This window comes from Rhipicephalus microplus, chromosome X (assembly GCF_043290135.1).
Source record: "Rhipicephalus microplus isolate Deutch F79 chromosome X, USDA_Rmic, whole genome shotgun sequence".
In the NCBI taxonomy this organism is placed as follows: Eukaryota; Metazoa; Arthropoda; class Arachnida; order Ixodida; family Ixodidae; genus Rhipicephalus; species Rhipicephalus microplus.
This window is the reverse complement of record NC_134710.1, coordinates 357,442,188-357,462,338: the sequence shown is the minus strand read 5'-3', so window position 1 is coordinate 357,462,338 and position 20,151 is coordinate 357,442,188. Positions and strand designations below refer to the sequence as shown.

The 20,151-nt window shown below is 44.5% G+C and overlaps 1 protein-coding gene across 1 annotated transcript in view; it reads left to right on the top strand.

The window, feature by feature from the left end:
• LOC119161979 (carnitine O-acetyltransferase-like) overlaps window positions 1-20,151 on the top strand; it is a 42,524-nt gene that overhangs the window by 21,278 nt on the left and 1,095 nt on the right. Inside the window, exons 6-12 of the mRNA XM_037414469.2 lie at window positions 5,282-5,453; window positions 8,591-8,760; window positions 9,868-9,968; window positions 12,829-12,954; window positions 14,763-14,885; window positions 17,061-17,259; window positions 18,794-18,931. Coding sequence (XP_037270366.2) covers window positions 5,282-5,453; window positions 8,591-8,760; window positions 9,868-9,968; window positions 12,829-12,954; window positions 14,763-14,885; window positions 17,061-17,259; window positions 18,794-18,931 — 1,029 coding nt within the window. The remainder of the gene's footprint in view (window positions 1-5,281; window positions 5,454-8,590; window positions 8,761-9,867; window positions 9,969-12,828; window positions 12,955-14,762; window positions 14,886-17,060; window positions 17,260-18,793; window positions 18,932-20,151) is intronic.

Below are 20,151 nucleotides of genomic sequence, written 5' to 3'. Positions count from 1 at the left end.
CGCAACGCAGGCCATACCACGAATAGCATAGCCATCTGTAGCATATCGAGCTCGTGCTCACGCCAAAGAGAACGCTTCTTTCTTTTGTTTTTCGGGCGCCTTGATGATGATATTAAGTGTGGCCATTACTGCTATATGGCTAGGGAGAACACAAACCACGACTAAAAACTGAAGAAGGAAGCGAAGCCTCGCCTAAATATTGAAAGAGGAAGCAGGCGAGAAATAGGAATAGAGAGAGTAAGAAAGGGGAACAAGGGGGGTAATAATAGTAATTATTAGAAATAAAGAAAACACAGAAAAGAAAGAAAGAAAGAAAGAAAGAAAGAAAGAAAGAAAGAAAGAAAGAAAGAAAGAAAGAAAGAAAGAAAGAAAGAAAGAAAGAAAGAGAGCCCAAGTGGAGCAAAGAAAGCTGCACAGCTCCGCACTATTTCAGGCTTGGAACGATTAAGGCAAAGGTGCCCTTTTTTCATCTCTTTCTTTGACGCTGTGCAATATAATTTACTAAGGGCGCGCGAATATTCGAAAAGTTTAAATAACGAATCGAATACCGTATTATTTGATTCGCTAGTCTAATCGAATAGCTCATATTCAAATACCGAGTATTTTTTGAATAGTTTTCGAATGATCAGCCACGATGTCTGCGAAAGCTTCAGCTTTCGTACACAAATAATTGTTTTCTGTCAACGGAGAACTAAGAGCATATCTCACGAAAATAGATTATTAAGAAATAACGTTGTAAAGTTTGCATCTTGCTCCCACACTTCCGTGTACGGAGGCCACTTAAACTGAAGTCTCAATATGATCCCATTGCGAAGCAAACGCCCTGAAAACGGGCTTGTCCGCAATAAAAGCCTCTGTGTGGAGAAGCCCACTATGGCTATTGCTTTCGTTCTTTGTTTTTTTTCACAGGCCTTGCAAACTCAACTACTTGGAACTATATGCAGCGAAAATACGTAGCCACATTCACAAGATGAAGTGAATAGTACAAGCGTGAGATAAATTATTTTGTGCGCTTGTACTATGTGCACTCTTGTGAATCTCTTTATTTTGCGAAGGAAGATTTGAATGTCGCCGGGTCAACACTCACCTGTAGTCCACTGTCGAGTGAGTGTGTCGTGTGATGCAATGAATGAATGAATGAATGAATGAATGAATGAATGAATGAATGAATGAATGAATGAATGAATGAAGGCAACACGCAGATAAAAAAAGAACCCACTGCACGAGGACCACATAAGTTCTATCCAGATATACAGGGTCCGTCTGTAAATAAATGAGACTGAGTCGCTAAGTACACACTGCGTCAATACACCACTTCCAACGTGATTCTTACACTCAAAGGCTCCACGAAAGTCGGCTGCATCGACCTATATCAGAGACTGCGACAACCAGTTGGATGCCAGGAGCACTGTCGGAACGGTCACCTTTCCCGCGTCTGTTGAGCTTTGGGAATAAGGAAGAAGTATTTCTGGGCTAACATGATGGCTGTATCAGGGCTAAATCAGCCCAGATATGAGCCCGGAGCATTTCTTGGTGAATAATTTCAATATTATGCGCCGGCTGAATCAAAATATACTATTTACCGGACCCGGCCTCATTCCATTAGGGACAGACCCTGTACGCTCAGCATTGGAGAACTTTAGAGGCACCTCTGGCAAATGGCTAACTCTAATTCCCTATTCATGTATATACACGAAAAAAAAAAGCCGGGAAGGTTTCTATTACGCAATCACTGAGTCTGATTTAAATGAGCTTGCTATATTTTCGTAAGAATAAATCTCGTCGTGGACGTATTGCGACAAACGGTGACGAAATAGAGGAAAACTACACAAGAAAGTGTGTTTTTTTTCCTCTCAGTGAATCACGTTCTACCGAAAGAAAACTACCAACTTCTGAAATGTACATGCATATAAACGTAAAAATGAAAAGAACAGATGTGGTAGAGTTTCCCGAAATCACGAATAACTTTGTCTGAACGAAACACTCTTCTCAGTTTTCCAGTTTTATTCATAAGTTGAAACTTTGCGATGCAAGCAAGCTTGCTCTTGCTAAGCGGCGGCCAATCAGCATACTTTGAGGGCCGCAGCTGCGCCTGGAGGAGGAAGTGGCCGTTTGAGCTACTTGTTCTTCTGCGTGGCACCTTGAGCTTCCCCCTCTTCGTCCCGGATGCTCAGTCGCCCGAACTGTTCAGTAAGGCTGCTGATTGGGTCCTGCGTGTTGGGCAAAATAAACAACTGCACTACACAGTCAAACGCCTTTATAGCAAACTGCTCGGGAGTTTCAATACACTTATACTCCATTTCATACATCATGTGCAACGCTGTGCAAGCCATGCAAGACGATTTGCCAGCAAAACGTAAAACTCCGCGCGTTTCGTGGTCGCTCGCGTTAAATCTGATTAGTGCCGGTGTACCCTTGCCTTTCTGTGTGCTCCCCTTTGGTACGGCTGGTGAACATAAGAAAGCGGGGCAAGCAGAAAAAAAAAAAAAACGCGGGTACTGGACGACCCTGTGGTGTCCTATTCTGCCCTGACAGTGAAAGTCCAGGTGGCTGCCATCATGACGTACCCAGAGTAGAGAGCTTGCATGTGACGTCACGTGAAAACTAAACTATGCGGGGTGTTTCAGCTAAAAAAAAAACACCATGCAATAAAAAAAAATAAAAATGAGAACTACGCATACGTCTCCAGCCAGTGCAGTATTGTTCTTAGCTGTATGTAGCACGTCAGAATATATTTTTTTGATCCGCCAAGCACGGTAATTAACAAATACTGCTTAATGAGATTTTAAATACCGACTCTAGAGAAAAAATTTTAACACAAGACTTGTAGCTTTTATCCAAAAATAACAAATTTCCAAGTTATGGTGAGATAACAATGCCGGTTAATTTTTTTCCAATGTTTGTTGCACCGCCGCGGTGGTCTAGTGGCTAAGGTACTCGGCTGCTGACCCGCAGGTCGCGGGTTCGTATCCCGGCTGCGGCGGCTGCATTTCCGATAGAGGCGGAATCGTTGTAGGCCCGTGTGCTCAGATTTGGGTGCACGTTAAAGAACCCCAGGTGGTCGAAATTTCCGGAGCCCTCCACTACGGCGTCTCTTATAATCATATGGTGGTTTTGGGACGTTAAACCCCACATATCATCATCATCATCATCATCATCATCATCATCATCATCATCATCATCATCGTCGTCGTCGTCATCATCATCATCATCATCTAATGTTTGTTTCAAGTGCGCGAAATTCAAAAAAATACCACGTGATTTCCGCCTAACGTGTGGCGCTTTGAGTGTTCCCAAATACAAGTTGAACGAATTAGCGAAGGCTTCTCACGCACGAAGGTCGCTTGAACAGGCTATCAGTGACTACAATGGACATGAAGCGATGTTTCGATGGTACCATTAAAAAGGGGGGCGGCGAAAGAAAGAAACGAAGACAATAAAGTCCGATGAAGAAGCGGCTGCCACGTGCATAGCGACGAGACTGGAGGCAGAATTCGGCGCAGCGCAGACTTTTTTTTTTTTCGTGCCAATGATAAACACGATGGTGGGGGAGAGGGCCCGAAAAGATATCGTTGTCATTAGCCCGAAAAGAAAAAAAAAGTCTGCGCTGCGCCGAATGCTGCCTCCAGTCTCGTATCGCTATGCATGTGGCAGCCGCGTCTTTGTCGGACTTTATTGTTTTCGTGTCTTTCTTTCGCCCCCCCCCCCCCCCTCCTTTTTTTTAATGGTACCATCCAAACATCGCTTCATGTCTATCGTAGTCACCGATAGCCAGTTCAAGCGATTTATTGACAGTTTTGCGATGCACTTACAATACAAAATGGGTGCAGTTACATTTCTATCTTTTATTTTAAACACGTTAACGTGCGGATGGAGGCGGAAATGGTGTAGGCCCGTGTACTCAGATTTGGGTGCACGTTAAAGAACCCTAGGTGGTCAAAATTTCCGGAGCCCTCCACTGCGGCGTCTGTTATAATCATATGGTGGTTTTGGGACGTTAAACCCCACAAATCAATCATCACGTTAACGTGCGTTCGCACAACTATACACCGCCAAAGGGAGCATGCAGTTGCAGAGACGCCAATATGGCACCACCGATTTTGATCTTGCATCATTCGCCACCTTGTCAAATGCCCGCTCTCGTGAAAAAATGTGCTACATTCGAGTATCGCTGAGTGATCGTTCAGCAATAAAATGATAATACATTCTAAAAAAACTGGCAACTAATTGCAGCCCATGCAGACAGCTCCACAGCGAAATGCACAGGCGATGAAAGACGAAGAACGTGCTTGAAAGTACCATTGCCTAAGTGCGATGCCACACGCACTGACATCATCGGCTCATATGAGACTGACAGCGTTTAGGGCAGATGTTATGAAGTACCGCTACATCTCGATACTAACAATCCTAAGCTATTTACGTCCACCTGAGATGGGTGGACTAGAGCTGAATTCCGCACTTAATTTCCACCAAAATGGGGTTAGCATTTCGATAGCAACCGAAATTTCGACAGTGACCCACGACCCCATGCATTTATGGAGAAGGCAGTTATGTAGTAAAAAAAAGAGCAGAAAACGCTCGCACGCGCGCACGCGTGTGTGTATGTGTGTGTGTGTGTGTGTGTGTGTGTGTGTGTGTGTGTGTGTGTGTGTGCGTGCGCGTGTGTGTGTATGCGTGCGCGTGTGCGCGCACGCGTCTATAACACTTTCTTTTAACGAGAGCATGTTTCGTGCTCACGTACGCATCTCAGGGGGTGCGCGACGATTGCGTTCCTAAATATCAAGACCATCACTGGCACATTTCATTTCTTTCTTTATTTATTTTTGTGATCGGCAGATAGCAGTTAACCCGGCCACGTTCAAAACTATCAACACAGCCAAACCGAAAGTGATTAAGCTATTAGGTAGTCAGGTTAGTTAGTAGAGCGTTCCCGGACTGGACAAAAAGTCAAGTACATCACCATGCTTGTTCAGTGTCACGGACGCAGCCTCGTGCCAAGTGTAGAACTAATAGACAAAGTGGTTCTAAGAGAGAAAGGAAGAGGATAATGAGTCCCGTAACTGTCTGCTTCAGGGAGCGACACCTCAACAGTAGCTCACAAGGAATAGGGGTGAGGAGGGATTAAAAGGATATGAATAAAGATGTAGAGAGAGAGAGAAAGAGAGATGAAGTAAGAACTAATAGACGAAACAATATACGTACGTGATCAGGAGCGTAGTCGTCGTTAGCTGCCGTACCAAGTGCGGTCAGCTGCTGAGTGGTGCCCCCGGTCGGCTTACAGATGTTTCTGGTGAAAGCGTACAACGGTCGCAAGCCATACAAGGAGCGTGACTTGTACCCTTTGCTGATGTCGGTGGTAAACGAGTCGCGCACTCCGGCTCCACCCGTTGGCTTTCTCACCACTGAGGACCGGGACTCTTGGGCCGCGGCCTGCGAGCGACTTCTCGCCGACGGTGAGTACTCCTGTTGACGGTGAAGGCGGGGGCGTCGCTGGCGGCTGCGACTGGGTCTGTTGGTGGCCCTGGCCAAGCTGCACATGTAGGAGCTCGGTGAATATCACGTAATATAATGGGAAAGCCCAGGAAGAAATTTGATCACCCAGTCATGATATTTGCGTGTAGGGGCCCTCCGATACTTTTACAAGTGCTCTTCAAATAACTTTATTGAAGGAGTTTGTTGTCTGACGAATCAACTAGCTGCCGCAAAAAAAAAAAAAAAATGCTACAATCCGCGAAGCACTAGCGAAGTTACAGGGAGTTGCAACACGCTGAAAGCATTTCTCTCTCCTTTCGGACCAGCGAATGCGCAGAAAGCTACGCAGAGAAAGGTCCGTTGATGAAAACATTTTTTCTCTCCTTCCGTTGGTCAGCGCGAGTCACGGTTTTTTTTAAAGTGGACTGCTTTACTTTTTCTTCACACAAACATACATACACAATTATCTGGCTCGATAGCCAGGGAAGGCTATTTTCGGTCCAGTGTTAAAAATCAAACACAGGTCAGTTGCAGGTTAGTTGTATTCAATTACATCATAATAGAACAAATATTATACTCATCATAAAGTTTTTTTTTCGTAATGCGCACCTAGGTAGTCAATTCAATTAGTGAGAGATCCTAGTGCGCAATATAAGTATTTACAGGACAGCTTTAGGTTCCAAGCACTTTCTTCTATTCGTTTTCTTCGAGCACGTGGCTTACTTTCACTGCGGTCGCGAGCGTGTAAGTGGCGGCATCTTCAAGTGGTCGCAGTAACCATGCAGCTCAAATCGGCCAACGGCTGACAAGTTTGGGTTTATGGTGCGCTAATATTCAGGGGTGCGCGAACATTCGCAAATTTCGAATGAGAAATCGAATAACTAGGGAGCTTTAGAATAGTGTACATTAAGCTTGTGGCCGTAGCGTTAGCGTTTGTCACTGAACGGGAGCGCACAGGAGGTTAGCGTACGGCCCATGCGCAACGCGAATGCAAAGCTCCACGTTGCGCTGTTCTAAAACTCTCTACTGTCTATTCGATTCGTTACTCGAATCGAATTGTGCATATTCGAAATGGCGAATATCTTTCGAATAGTTTTCCAATAGTCAGCACCGACGAGAGAGCCCCAAAACAACGAAACTTTGGAAGACATAAAGGTCATTTTTCTTCTTTTTACCGCTATATATTACCAACGCGCATACAGCCCAAATCCTTACGATACTACCAATGCCAATTTTACTAACGAAGGAAGGCACGTTTTACCCCAGAACTCCACTTTAACTCAGATTTTACTATGCCGCAGTGGCATTGCATTAACCATTTCCTATGGCCTATCCCAAAGGAACAAGATGGCGTATACTGGGTCTAGGCCTGAAGCACTGCTTCTAATCTCACCTGTATCCCTTTGGAAATATGTGGCCACAGCGAGGGCGGTCTTAAGATGTGCCAAAGAGGCCGAACGTTCAAGCTGCTTTCACGTAAGCAATTGCAACACCATCCAGCCCAGTGAGCGATGCTAAAAACTCGAGGACACAATTCTGACCACGACGTATGTGGGCATATAAAAGGCATACAAATCGCTAACATTTCTGAGCCTCCTGTCACGCTAGCAGTCATCTAAATGATTGTCATTTGAAGAAAATACACCTAGCAGTCGAGGAACGCCGTGCCACACGAGCAAACTACAGCGAAGATGCCGTTGTTCAAGCCAAAGCCTAGCAAACGACAAAAGCTGTATCCCCGAGTTTGCATCACCAGGGTAGGGTGATGCAAACGCTAACCGTGGTGCCGTTCGCAGCTCCGCCACCTGTGGCGCACGAGGTAAATAGCTCACATAGTCTGATTTTCTTAATACCGGTCGAATTATTCGCGTTCATCCTAAATGGTAAAATGTTTCCGCTGCAGTGTTTGTGTACATTCTTGAATAATTCCCAGCTCACTGGCGTAATGCTAAATGCATGATTTCATCTAGTGCCGGATTTTCGCAGAAATGTTGTTGTATATAAAGATGCTCACGAGTGGTTATAGAGGCAAGGTAGTTTCTTGGTGCCTCGGTCTGATTTTTATGCAACTGCTTTATTAGCTGAATAAAAAATCATGGCTGTTTGAAAGCCAATAACTTTTTTCATGATTTCAAGGGAGAAAGACTTCCACCGACCATTTGAAGAAATGGTCTGCCTAAAGGTTTGACTTCAAATTTATGAATGAGAACTGACGACAACGGGCAATGAGATTAAGTGATGGAAATGTTAAGTTCGGTGGCTGAAGTATCTATACTCGCGGACAACTTTTCTTAACAATGAAGGGAAAGCTACGGGGGGCGGGACTTCTGTACACGTACTCATACGTGAAGTATAAATAAAATAAAATAATTAAATAAATACAGTGCGTATTACCCATCCGTGCCAAAATTTGCATGCAACATTTTACTTAATTGAGGAAGGGTTCCTGAATTTTTTTGTATCTCCACACAAGCCCCCAATTCTGTGATGTGCCATCTTCATGCCATGTTCGCACGTCACCAATCCAGTTAAATAATTCTTTCCCTGATTTTTAACGTTATTTTTATTAAGGTAAAAAACAGTAAATTTATTTGCTGCCAAATGCGTCTGAAAAATGTTTATTTGTAGTGCATCTCCGCTATAACACTGAATGCTGGACAATCATAATGATTTGCTGCTATTTTTCTTCATTTGTGAAAACAATGCAACGAAGGTCATGTCATAGTGTCTATTTTCTCCAAATATTTAGACGTGAATACGACGAAACCACTTCCACGCACACATTTGAGAGTGCACCTAATTTCATAACTTTTTTTCAAGAGAATTCAAGATTGGTCTAAAAACACTGGTTAAAGAGAGGTTGTGGCGTCTGTGTGTAGCTCTCTTCGTCCAGTTTTTATCCGTTTGTGCTCTAATTTTTTTTTCATAAAACTTCCAGCGTCACCTAGCTTAACTATCCATCCCGTTAACTCGACCCCAATGATCACCCATCCAAATGATTTTTTTTAAAGAATATAAGTATCGAGGGCACTGAATTCAGCAATACTAGCACCAATAAGATTGGCTCGAGTGACCTTAGGAGGAGGAGCATAAAACGCCGGAAGGATCGTTGTCGCAGAGACCAACAAGAAGAGCTTGGAAGCGCTGCAACGGAGCATACTGGTTCTGTGCCTGGACGAGCCGGCTGGTGAGACCGGAGAATGGGAGGTGCGCTCCCCGCTTCACATGCTCGTCGGCGGCGGGAAGGCCCAGTGTGCCGGAAACCGTTGGTACGACAAGACCGTGCAGGTGCGCGCCACCACTTGGACTTGGACTGACACGTTCCAGGAGGGGGGGGGGGGGGGGGGGGGGAGGATGGGATGACGCGTGCTGGTTTAACGTTGTACATGTTGTGGAGTTCGGCTGTGGGGTTGACTGGATAAGAGAGGAGGTCGTCCACCCTGGCATGCGCAGGAGACAGGTGCATCGCGATTAGATAACTCCATAATGCTTAAATCGGGATGCGTCGGCCTCCTGCCCGTGCCACGGGGGACGACCTCCTCTTCTTACTTTCTTATCTCCCTCGCTCCTCACTCTATATCTCCTTGAGCCCCCTTTTCCTACCCGTAAGACGGTTAGACGTGTTCCCAAGAAGGAAGACAAAAACAAGCGCCTTCTCTCTCATCTCATCTATTATCAGCCACCTATATAAGTGTATGTATACGTGTATCTACTCCCCTATAGTGCTACTATACTACAGTGCGGTATTGTAAAAGGGATCCTAGATTATCGATAAAGGTTCCGAAACTGATTCATGATGAAAAAAAAGGTAAAACATGCAAACACGAACTCAAGCGAAAAGTTCAACACAATACAAACACCGACCTTCAATAATCAACTATCACCTGGTTCCCGTATAAAAGCAGGTGTTTGTGTTCTCTTTTTTTCTCTTGTGTTCGTGCTTGCACGCTTTGCCTTTTGTGATGAATCCCTACAAACTTTCTATCCTTTTAAGGCGGCTGTAGTGGTAGTGCGTAACTGCCCCCAGTAATTTAAGGAAAATAAATGGTTGTATGGTGATCGTAGTTAGGTTTCTCTTTTCTCACCCTTTGGTGTAAATTTACGGAACCCTCCACTACGGTGTCTCTCGTAATCATATGGTGGTTTTGGGACGTTCACATATCATGAATTTCCTCACCCTTAGTTTAGAAGGTCTGGTCGAAATTTCCGTAGCCCTCCACTACGGCGTCTCTCGTAATCATATGGTGGTTTTGGGACGTTAAACCCCACATATCAATCAATCAGTTTAGAAGGTCGTGCCTGTATTCGTCGTGATCCGCGAGTGGGTCACGTGTGTACCACGCGCTCTGCGCAATTGTATCGCATGCGTGCGGCACCATGTCCGTGCATACGCAGGTCATCGTCGGTGCCGAGGGTGACGTAGGTCTGGTTCTGGAGCACTCGCCCGTCGACGGCACTGTCGTGGTTCCCGTCATGGACTACTGCTACACGTACATGTGCGTATTCCCCGTTTCTCAAAAGGCGCCCCGTAACGATTTTTCGACGCAATCAAAATATGCTCTTGATATGTGGCCAGTGTGCGCGTGAACATGTACTACACGAGCGAAATATTATCGCACTGCGTGCCGTACAGGAAGAGCAGATAATCGTTTGCAATTCTATCGGCAGTGCCGTAAACGACCAAGCAGGAGGGAGCGAAACGCGAGTGATTCTTTAGAACAGCATGCCGGCAGAAAACCCCGAAGGCCACGTGACGTGTCGTGTAGATACCACCCTCCGGGATGTCATCCTGATCCAGTTCATTAGAAAAGTATATAGAAAAAAAGATTAGAAACAATTCCCCTATAAAAAATTAGACGGGAAAAGCTTTGCATCTTTCTTTCTTTCTGTCGTAATGCGTGTTGTTTCCTCCTTTTTCCTTCCTCCCTGCCGAGTGTTGGAGGTTCCGTTCACCCACGTGCTTAGGGGAGCGATACTTGTGATGCTGCAGGCAACATTGACAGCTATGCGCAAAACAATGAAATGCAACAATGAAATCCAACAATGAAGTGTGGCAATGTGAAATGACAAGCGACCTTGATATAAAAGATCATACTACCATATAAAATACGGCTGATTGCCCTCAAGCCCGCGATCGTGATAGCATAAATTATCCAAGACGACACATAGGCATACGTGTGTTACCTTCGAGGGTCGACCTGCATTTCTGTGCACTCGCCGACACCGTTTTTTTTTTCGCGATCGAACTATGTCCACGGAAATCGCTTAAAATCTCAGTTTTGCCTCAAGAGTAAAGTATACAGTGAATGTGATAGCAACAAAATGAAATGAAATATGAAGCAAGGCTAGCAGCTCACAGTGTGCGATCTGGCGTCGCCCAACAAAACGGTGCCTTAGAAGTGGGGCAGTTTGGGCTAGTTGGTATGACATGACGATAGTCATAGCGCGAGAACAGAACGACGACAAATAGACAAGAAGGACACGATGCCGTAAGAAATCGTGGCCGCTGCAGTGAGCGAAACGATCTTTGTGGTATGAGCCATCTGCTGATCCCTCTAACGATATGATGGGCTCGACCACGAGAGACCATTCCCGGACGATCAAAGTACGCCTTTTCTGCCGAAACTATGCACCCCTCCCCCAATCCTGGAACCTTTCTGTGCGCCTTTTACGGGACGGAGGAGGCTATAGCGCGTTTCATCTCTGCTTCAGCGGCGATTACCGGCAACCCTCACCCGCTTCCGTCGCACATGCTATCAATGTGAACTTTGTGCAGAACATCACGACGACGGCGATTGCGAAAGTGCGCCAAGAGTGTCTATGTAATTGCTTTCGTAATAAATTGCTTAAGGCCATGTCGCATGGTGACGTAACTTATCAGCAGTACATCACCGCCTTAGAACCATCCGCTTAAGATGAAGTCAGTTCGAGGAAGAGTTGGGAAAGGATAAAAAGCAAATTTAAACGAAGGCAAATGACATGAATTGAAATAATTTAAAAATAGTAAGTGGAAGTGTAGAGCGAAAGCAATTTTATCGAAATGTATACCCGGACAACTAGAAAGGATTAAAACCAGAAGTGGCAAGCCGAAGTGACAAGCCGTTAGTAGCTTAATAAACATCACGTGTTGTGGTAGTAATATCACGTGACGGAAATTGGATATGTTGTCAAAAAGTATAGATGCAAGTTTTAAGCGGTGTAACGAAATTCAACCAAAACTCGTAAAAGAATCTGCGAGCTAATGAGGTACCACCTTAATGCTAACGCGTTTCTCGTGGCGTTTACCTCTGAGTCACAACATGTTCTTCTTTTTGTATGTTTGTGAGCATGGGGGCCGCAGCTCTCCTATTTGTGGATTATTAGGGACTTTTAGCTACACGTGTACTTTTTAACGCGTGTTACAGGAATACCGGATTGCGTCTTCCATGTTGCCGGAACACGTGTTATAGCATGATTTTCGCTCCTCATACGTAAACGTTAACGTGCATACGCAAACATATGTAACTTTACGTTTGCACAAACTACTAAATAATGGTAATAAGTGTACTTGAATAATATTCAATTTAGATAAGAATTAATCACCTCCACGGCAAAATAACGAGGCAAGTATTGAGCGTGTACTCTATCCCGGTACGCAAGCGGTGTAGGAGTACCGGGTTACCGAACGATGGTGTCGAGATCTTGTGAAGCTTCGTGCAACCACAGTCATACACACATTTTTTTCACCTAGTGTCATTGAAAAAAAAAACTCATTAAAGCATGCAGTTGCTCGGAAAAACCGCTAGTTTGAACCAGTTTAAAAAGAGAAAAAGAGGAGAGAAGGAGAGCACTGCACGTACAGAGATGTACAGCCAGTCAGTCATTGAGGCCGGAAACTTTTCTGGCCAACATGACTTCAGCATTCAGACATGCGACAGGGAAACTGCGGCCTTTGAGAGGGTCGTGGGCGATCCGTGGGGAATCCCCATTCCCGATGCCCAGTGCAGGGTAGCAAACCGAACGCTCATGCTATATATATATATATATATATATATATATATATATATATATATATATATATATATATATATATATATATATATATATATATATATATATATATATGATGGCGAACAGTCTTTTGGCAATGAATGAGAGCCTAAGCGAGGCCCTTAAATATATCCCGAGCCCGCGCCGGGGTGGCTGCTCTGCCCTCCATGAAGTATTCCGGAAGGGGCCCGAGCTCAGCTCCCCGTACTGTCTGCCTATGATAAAAACCACAATGTCGGTCATCACACAGCTCCCTCAACACTGTTCCCACTGGACTGGCCTCTTGTACGGAAAATGATGTTTTCACAGACGATATACACCACGCAGGAAGAAGACGTCAAGGCACAAGCTTGACCCTCCGAGTTGCCCCGACGACAAACCCATCAAATTGGAGTTCAACCTCAGCAAGGAGAGCCTCGACGACATCGCCGTGGCCAAGGCCAAAATAGAAGAGTCAGTTCATTTTACTCTGCAGCCCGAGTCTCTGAGTGCATTCGCTTTTATACTTGGAAGATGGCGATGAACAGTCGCAAGCAATAATGGTTTGCATACGCAATGAGGTGTCAAAAAAACAGAAAAAAAACGTGCGTGAGCTAAATTTTTTTCCCCAGATGCTTCATCGCGTAAGAACGAAAGCCAGCCGAACGCCTTGTGTACAATGTGCGGGTGTTTTCCGAAGATTGCCAGCGTTCTTTAATTATATTAAATGTTTTCGAACAAGAAGTTTCTTCAAGTGTAAACCGTCAGCTGCGGAAGGTTTCCACAAATGCTGTAACTACGTGATTTGGTAGTGAATTAACTAACATCCACTAAACAAGTTTATCGTTGCAGCAAAACCTCGTTAATTCGCATTTCAGGGAACCGAAAAATGTGTCCGCATTAAACGAATGCCGCATTATCGAAAGCACCCAACAAGTATCTGTTACATCAATACACTTTCATTTCGATAATGAATGAGTAAATCATTTACTTAGTTTGTCCAAGAGAAGCGTTAAAAGCCAAAATATCCTTTACTCTTAGACTTAGTTCACTATGCCACTATACGGTGGCAGACTCCCAGGTTTAGTCGTCCCCAAAAGTGATCTGCGCCCCTCCCTTCCATACTGTCACCGCCACCACCACGTGCACATGACGAGCTTTTTTTTTTGCAGGTAATATGGCCAGCAACTTGTTAATTCGTTCGAAATGAGTACGTCTTGCACTAACGCCAGCCACAATCGGTCAATTACAATGTGTCATTAAGTAACTAGTTAAAACAATTATTAGTGAGAATAAGTCTCGTAAATAATGATTAGCATGATTTCAGCATTTATAGAGGACCACCGCATTCGATGCAGCAGAACCTCGTTACAACAAATAGCATCTCGGCCATAAATTAGTTTGGTATATGCGATATTCATTGTAACGGTACTTATAAATTTTGCCGCTAGCAAGTCCCCAAACTGACTCACGCGAAAATCCTATAGATAAAAAATCACAATATTCTAAGCGCCAAACCCACAAGGAACGAAATATTCCGTACCTGTCTCTTTGTGGAATTTCAAACTATATTGACCGGTACATGAGGAAATGAAATTACAAAAAAGTTTGTTCGACAAAAGAGGCCAGCGTGATTGAAGCCAGCGTGATCTTCCTCTGGTGGCTTTTCACAGCGCTGTGAAGAATGAATTTTATACACTGTTCATGCACGAGAGGCTCTTCTCTACTTCAGCAGTTCCGAGAAGCTTCTCAGCTTTTTTAATGCCACAGCATTAAAAATCTTTCTTTTCTATTCTACTTGTCGAGTATTGAGCCTCGCGCATACCAAATGTGTACTCATTACAGTCAATATCGCGGTGGCGCACTCGTTTTCAGTTTAGTTTTCAAAAAAAAAAAAACAGAATATCATGTAAATGAAGCGTAGACAACCAAAGTTCGTATTCGGTTCGCTATGATAGATAATTTGCTATATCAATGCTCATTGTAACAATGTTCAGCTGTAGCTTACTTTTGATATATATATTTTTAATTTTTCATCGGAACGCGAGTATCGGCACGTACTGAGCTCTTTTTTTTTTTTTGTCGCTGATTTCGATTCAGTTTCTGTTTCGTGGTCCACGATGTGTTCACAGTAACTGTAGAAAGTGATGCCTCCCCTCTAATGTCTTCTGTGCGTGTAGACTGTAGACACAGACGTAAAGTCAAATGAAACATATATGCGTAAATACATGCATAAAGGTTTAAACCTACTGGACATTCATTATCCATTCATTCATTTCAAGGTTGGCACAGGACGTGGACATCCTTGATCTCCGGTTCCCGGATTACGGCAAAGAATTCATCAAATCGTGCCGTATGAGCCCCGACAGTTTCGTCCAGATGGCATTCCAGCTGTCCTTCTTTCGGTTAGTTTTTTATACACGAGATAATCTGTCTCTTCCCGCTTAAGATGTGTTTATTTCAGTACACACGCATTTAACTGCAGCGTGCGTAAGGAGACGTTCTACACGGGCAAGTACACACGCATATGTATACTGCATGCAGTCCGTCTCTCTATCGATAGAGCCCATATCTGCGCCTGGTGGGCTTCTTTGAACGCATTGCTAACGCGCATTTGACGTGGTGCATAAGTACTGTCAGCTGACGACGTTGTGATCCAGTCGGCGCTCTGTATTCGGCGTGATTGCCGATTAAAGCGCAAAACTATGACGTAACAGTGCATGCAGCCACAGATATGCGTGAATTGGAAGTTCTCACGCTATTTTCCAAAAGAGCATCGCTGGAGTCTCGCTAGAGTGGTATACTCGCGCAACAAGCGACATTGCTAATGCCAGGGCACGCTAAAGAACACCTGATGGTCGAAAGTTTTGGAGTCAACCACTGTGGTTTGCCTTATAATCATATTGTGGCTTGGTCCTGTTAAACATCAGATATTGTCAGATATTTTTTATCGTTGCATATATGTACAATAGATACATCTGTAACGCGTGTATTTTTAATAAGAGACTTTTCTTATCCCTGCAATGGCAGTAAAGTTATTACATTTTCCCCCGTTTATGGGTATGGTGAATATTGTATTTAGCTTCTTATGATAGGAACACTCCTGCAATGAACTTGCACCCTAAAAGTTGTGATCTTCATCTAACACCAATAATCGCCATTATCACACTTTGAAAGAATATCTTTATTTCGTTTTTTTTCATACTTCACGTTTTCTTCCAATAAAACACTACATCCTATAAGGCATGCCTAAGCCACTATGCCCTTGACCATTAAGGCCTGCCAAAGTCATTCTGAAGCACTGCGCCACTGCTACTTTTTTACCAGAAACGCTACTGGGATTGGACGAGCTCAAGCGGACGCGACGCTGTACAGCAAATTCAATAGTGTGCAAGTTTGAGTTAGTTTGTTATAGTTTATTAAAAGTGAAAAAACCTAAAAAGGCTCATGTTTTTCAACAGGCTTATGCTTTTGAAAGTGTCTTTTTGCCCCCGCAGCCCCTGCTGGTTTACTATTAAGACATTCGATATAGTGTATACGTGTAGGAGATGCACAGTTACCACGTCACGTGATTGTACCACCTAACCAGGTGTGTTTACTTATGTACACCGCGTATAAGCAGTGCTCACCGACAGAGCGTGCCCAGAGTATCCTGAGATTTCCTAAAGCAACTAGGTCTCTGCAAAAGAATACGTGGAAATCACGTCTGCTGGCTGCACGGATTTGTCTCATTTTGTGCTGGGGCGTCAGACGCCCTTGTGTCTTTATTTATGACGGTTTGTCATATCTTCATTAGCCTATATATTGACATACTTCCAAGCAATCGTACAACTTTCTAAGCGCCTATAGAAAGCAATGAGACTGCTCATCGCGAACTGTATGCCGTCTGAAATGCATTTTTTAGTTTAACATTATATTTCAGGAAAAGCTGCGAAGTTGTTTTAAGCCATGCGGGAGCATATATATGTATATATTACGTGTGATTATGCTTATACCGATTGCATTATCTATCATATGTGCCCATTGTACATGCCCCGCCGCGGTGGTCTAGTGGCTAAGGTACTCGGCTGCTGACCCGCAGGTCGCGGGATCGAATCCCGGCTGCGGTGGCTGCATTTTCGATGAAGACGGAAATGCTGTAGGCCCGTGGGCTCAGATTTGGGTGCATGTTAAAAAACCCCAGGTGGTTGAAATTTCTGGAGCCCTTCACTACGGCGTCTATCATAATCACGTGGTGGTTTTGGGACGTTAAACCCTACATATTAATCCATCTATTATACATGTCTATGTCTGATGTATACGTGGGCAGTGGCAATTGGATATATTTGGAGAAGGTTATTTATTCAGCAGTGGGCATAAAGTAAAGCAGATAATGTCGACAGCTGTAATCACCACGCTGGCTGAACAGCGATGGCTGCTGTACACCTCCCACAAGAATACTTATTTAAGTTTAATGTCCCAATGTAGCTCTCGCAGGGATTCCATGTTTCTCCATTCGGTTTTTCCGTGGCCTCCGGTATTTCGCCGGAGGTCAGGGAAGCGGAGGCCAGGCTGCGCAAAGGTCGATTCGCACTGCGCAGGTTGCACGGCCACAGCCCGGCGACGTACGAGAGCGCGTCGACGCGCATGTTCCTGCTGGGGCGCACCGAAGCCATCCGGTCGCAGTGCACGGAGAGCGACAAGTTCTGCCGGGAGTACCTGAAGGGAACACTAAACATGGCCGAAAAGGACGCCATGCTCAGGAACGCCGCCGCCTCTCACAAGGAATACGCCACGCGCGTGAGTGCTGTGTAGTGCGGCATTCGATTGGTACACTCACCGTGACACACCGTGCTGCCCACAATAGAAGGAGAGAAAGAAAAAAGAGAAATGCTCTAGTTTCTATTTTTACTTGGAAGGCTAAGGGCCGACGAATCAGTTTTTACAACAGTTTCTTGAAAGATACTGATGTTCCAAAGCATTCAATTAACGAGGAACACCGAATGACAGAACAGCGAGGTGTAATTGGCCAGCTTAAAAAAAAATTAGTGTGCCCTATGCGCTTCTCTACATGCACACACGCGGATTGTAAATGTGACGGGTGTCTGGAAAGTAAGTGTGGTGTATTTATAAAGCTGACAATAGTAATTTTCTCCTATAAGTGAAAGAAGAGAGGAAGAGAAAGAAGGGGGGGGGCGTTAAAATTGTGACATGGCGAACGTGTTTGGCTTTGTTTATGGACAGCGCCACATAAACGCAGCCTTAATGCTACCCAGCGGGCTTGTTATCGAGCATTTACGAACGGTGTAACTTTAGGAACCATCCAAATAACGTGCTTTACGTAGTGAAGTGAGGAAATACCGGGTAGGTACACAACGTTGTCCTGGGCATAGGCGTCTTCACTGGGGAGAGAGGGGGGGGGGCAGGGGAGCGAGAGGAGGGCACCAAGCCCGCCCCATACATTGATATGATAGAAAGGGGGGCGCTGTGGTGAGCCTTCGTCTCCCTCCTCCCCCCACTGAAGGGCAACCCTGCGCACTATTATGATTCAGGGACTTGGCATACATATAGCATTGTTCATGAACGTCTTCCAACAAACCCTAATTTTGTTTCTTATAGTTGTTGTTATAAGGGGCCACACGATGGCGAAGGGGCTTGCCAGAGTTCCGATATCCTTCCTTGCTGGCTTTGTGGTTATAGTATATGTCAACAAGTAAGCAGTTCGCGGGAAGTCTTGTAGTGGCGGAATGTCGGGAAACAAGTAACGCTGCTGAAGCCCAACTGAAGCTGCTGTGTAAAAGGAAAGCACTTGCTGCCCGATGGAGAAGCCGCCTCATCGAAACGATGGCTCCAGCCGCATTTCTTGTGCGTCAACGTCTTCTCGCCACACACGTATTATGCACCTACATGTGGAACGTGATGCGTTCACCTACCCAGCATGTATAGGACACCTTCTATCAGGGGCTGGGTATACAAACACACTGGAGTGAGGTGAAATGAAATGGAGTCAGAAGGATAAATGGGTTGTTGGAGGTGACGTAAAGTGAGCTGCGAAACTATCCGTATTTCTCACGAAGCCCATTGCGCCTTTATTGTTCACCGAGCATCCAGGCTTATTTTCCCAGAACAGATAGCGTCTTCCTCGAAGTCATTTTTTTAAAATCAGCCGATAATAAAAACCTTCGCATCACTTTATACTGAAGCGGTAAGCAAACTTTCATATCTCCTTGCCGGCATTCGGTTCATGCCACCTGTTCGAGGCGAAGACATGCGTAGCTTTATCAGTTTGTCATCATGTCCTTTCTTTGGTGCAATGATGGCGGTTTCCTCGCAGGCTCTGTACGGCGAAGGAGTGGATCGAGTGCTGCTCGGTCTCAAAAAAGTCGCAGAGGAAATGAATAGACCGCTGCCGGACCTCTACAGTGACCCCGGTTATCTCAAGAGCATCACGTACGAGTTGTCCACCAGCCAGGTGACTGCTTTTTTTTTTTACTTACGGCACGAACAACCCACGGCACGAGTTTTCGCGCGCATGGGCTGCAGTGTAGTCAAGTAAGTGCTTGCGCACGCGCAAGTACTTACTTCACTACACTGCAGCCGATCCAGGCAATCGCACGAGCGGAACGACAGAGAAATTGAACCAACACGAAGAAATACATTGTAATCACAGTCCTTTAAACGAACTGCAAGGTGTGCGAGATAGAGGTAAAGAGAACGAAAGAGGGATGTGACACAGGATGCGCGTATACATACAAGCTCTAAAAATGAAACAACATTCAGCGTTCTCAAAAGAAATTTGTAAATATAGTGTGATCGCATTATTCATCAGGTAACGAGTCCCAAAGTTCGATGTCGCGCGAAAAAGAGAGAAAGATGCTACACTTTTGGGTCAGAGGGAAATAGAAAAGGATGAATACGCAGAACATCGTTCATGCACTTTTGTTAGTAAGCCCTTTAAGAAATAACAAGAAGAGGTGTACTAATCGGGAAAATGTTCGCTATCTAAAGGCTGGAGAGAGACTCACTCTATTTTGAAAGGCAAACATTGGTAGATATACCAAAGTACTTTATAATGTAGTATAATGCGCGTGGTTTTATTGGTGGGGTAAATATCTGTGGACATTCGCCGTGCGTATAGAGTATCACGCCTGTTCACTCGATGTCACTGCTCACCAGCCGTCGCAAGAATGGTGGGGTAAGGTTTACGTAGTAGGTTTAATTCGCGTGTATGGTCGTAACCAACGAAAGGGTACAAAATCAAACCCACGATTGAACTTCGCATCTTCGTTTCCTGTGTTTCTTTTTTCACTTAGAGCAAAAAAAAAAAAAAAGAAGCTTCCTATTTACGGCACTACCTATCTCGCTGTCAGGGTTTAGTATGACTAAGGTACATTGAGAACCCGTATACTCTTCGGTATACTCGCGTTGAGATCCCTAATCGTACATGTGTTACAGCCCGCCAGTCAGCATTCATGCCACAGCGCATCAGGTCTTACCACATCACTTACTACGAAACCCAGTTCTGGAGCAGATGTATTAAGAAATAATAATAATAATAATAATAATAATAATAATAATAATAATAATAATAATAATAATAATAATAATAATAATAATAATAATAATAATAATAATAATAATAATAATAATAATAATAATAATAATAATAATAATAATAAGCCCGTGGTGAAC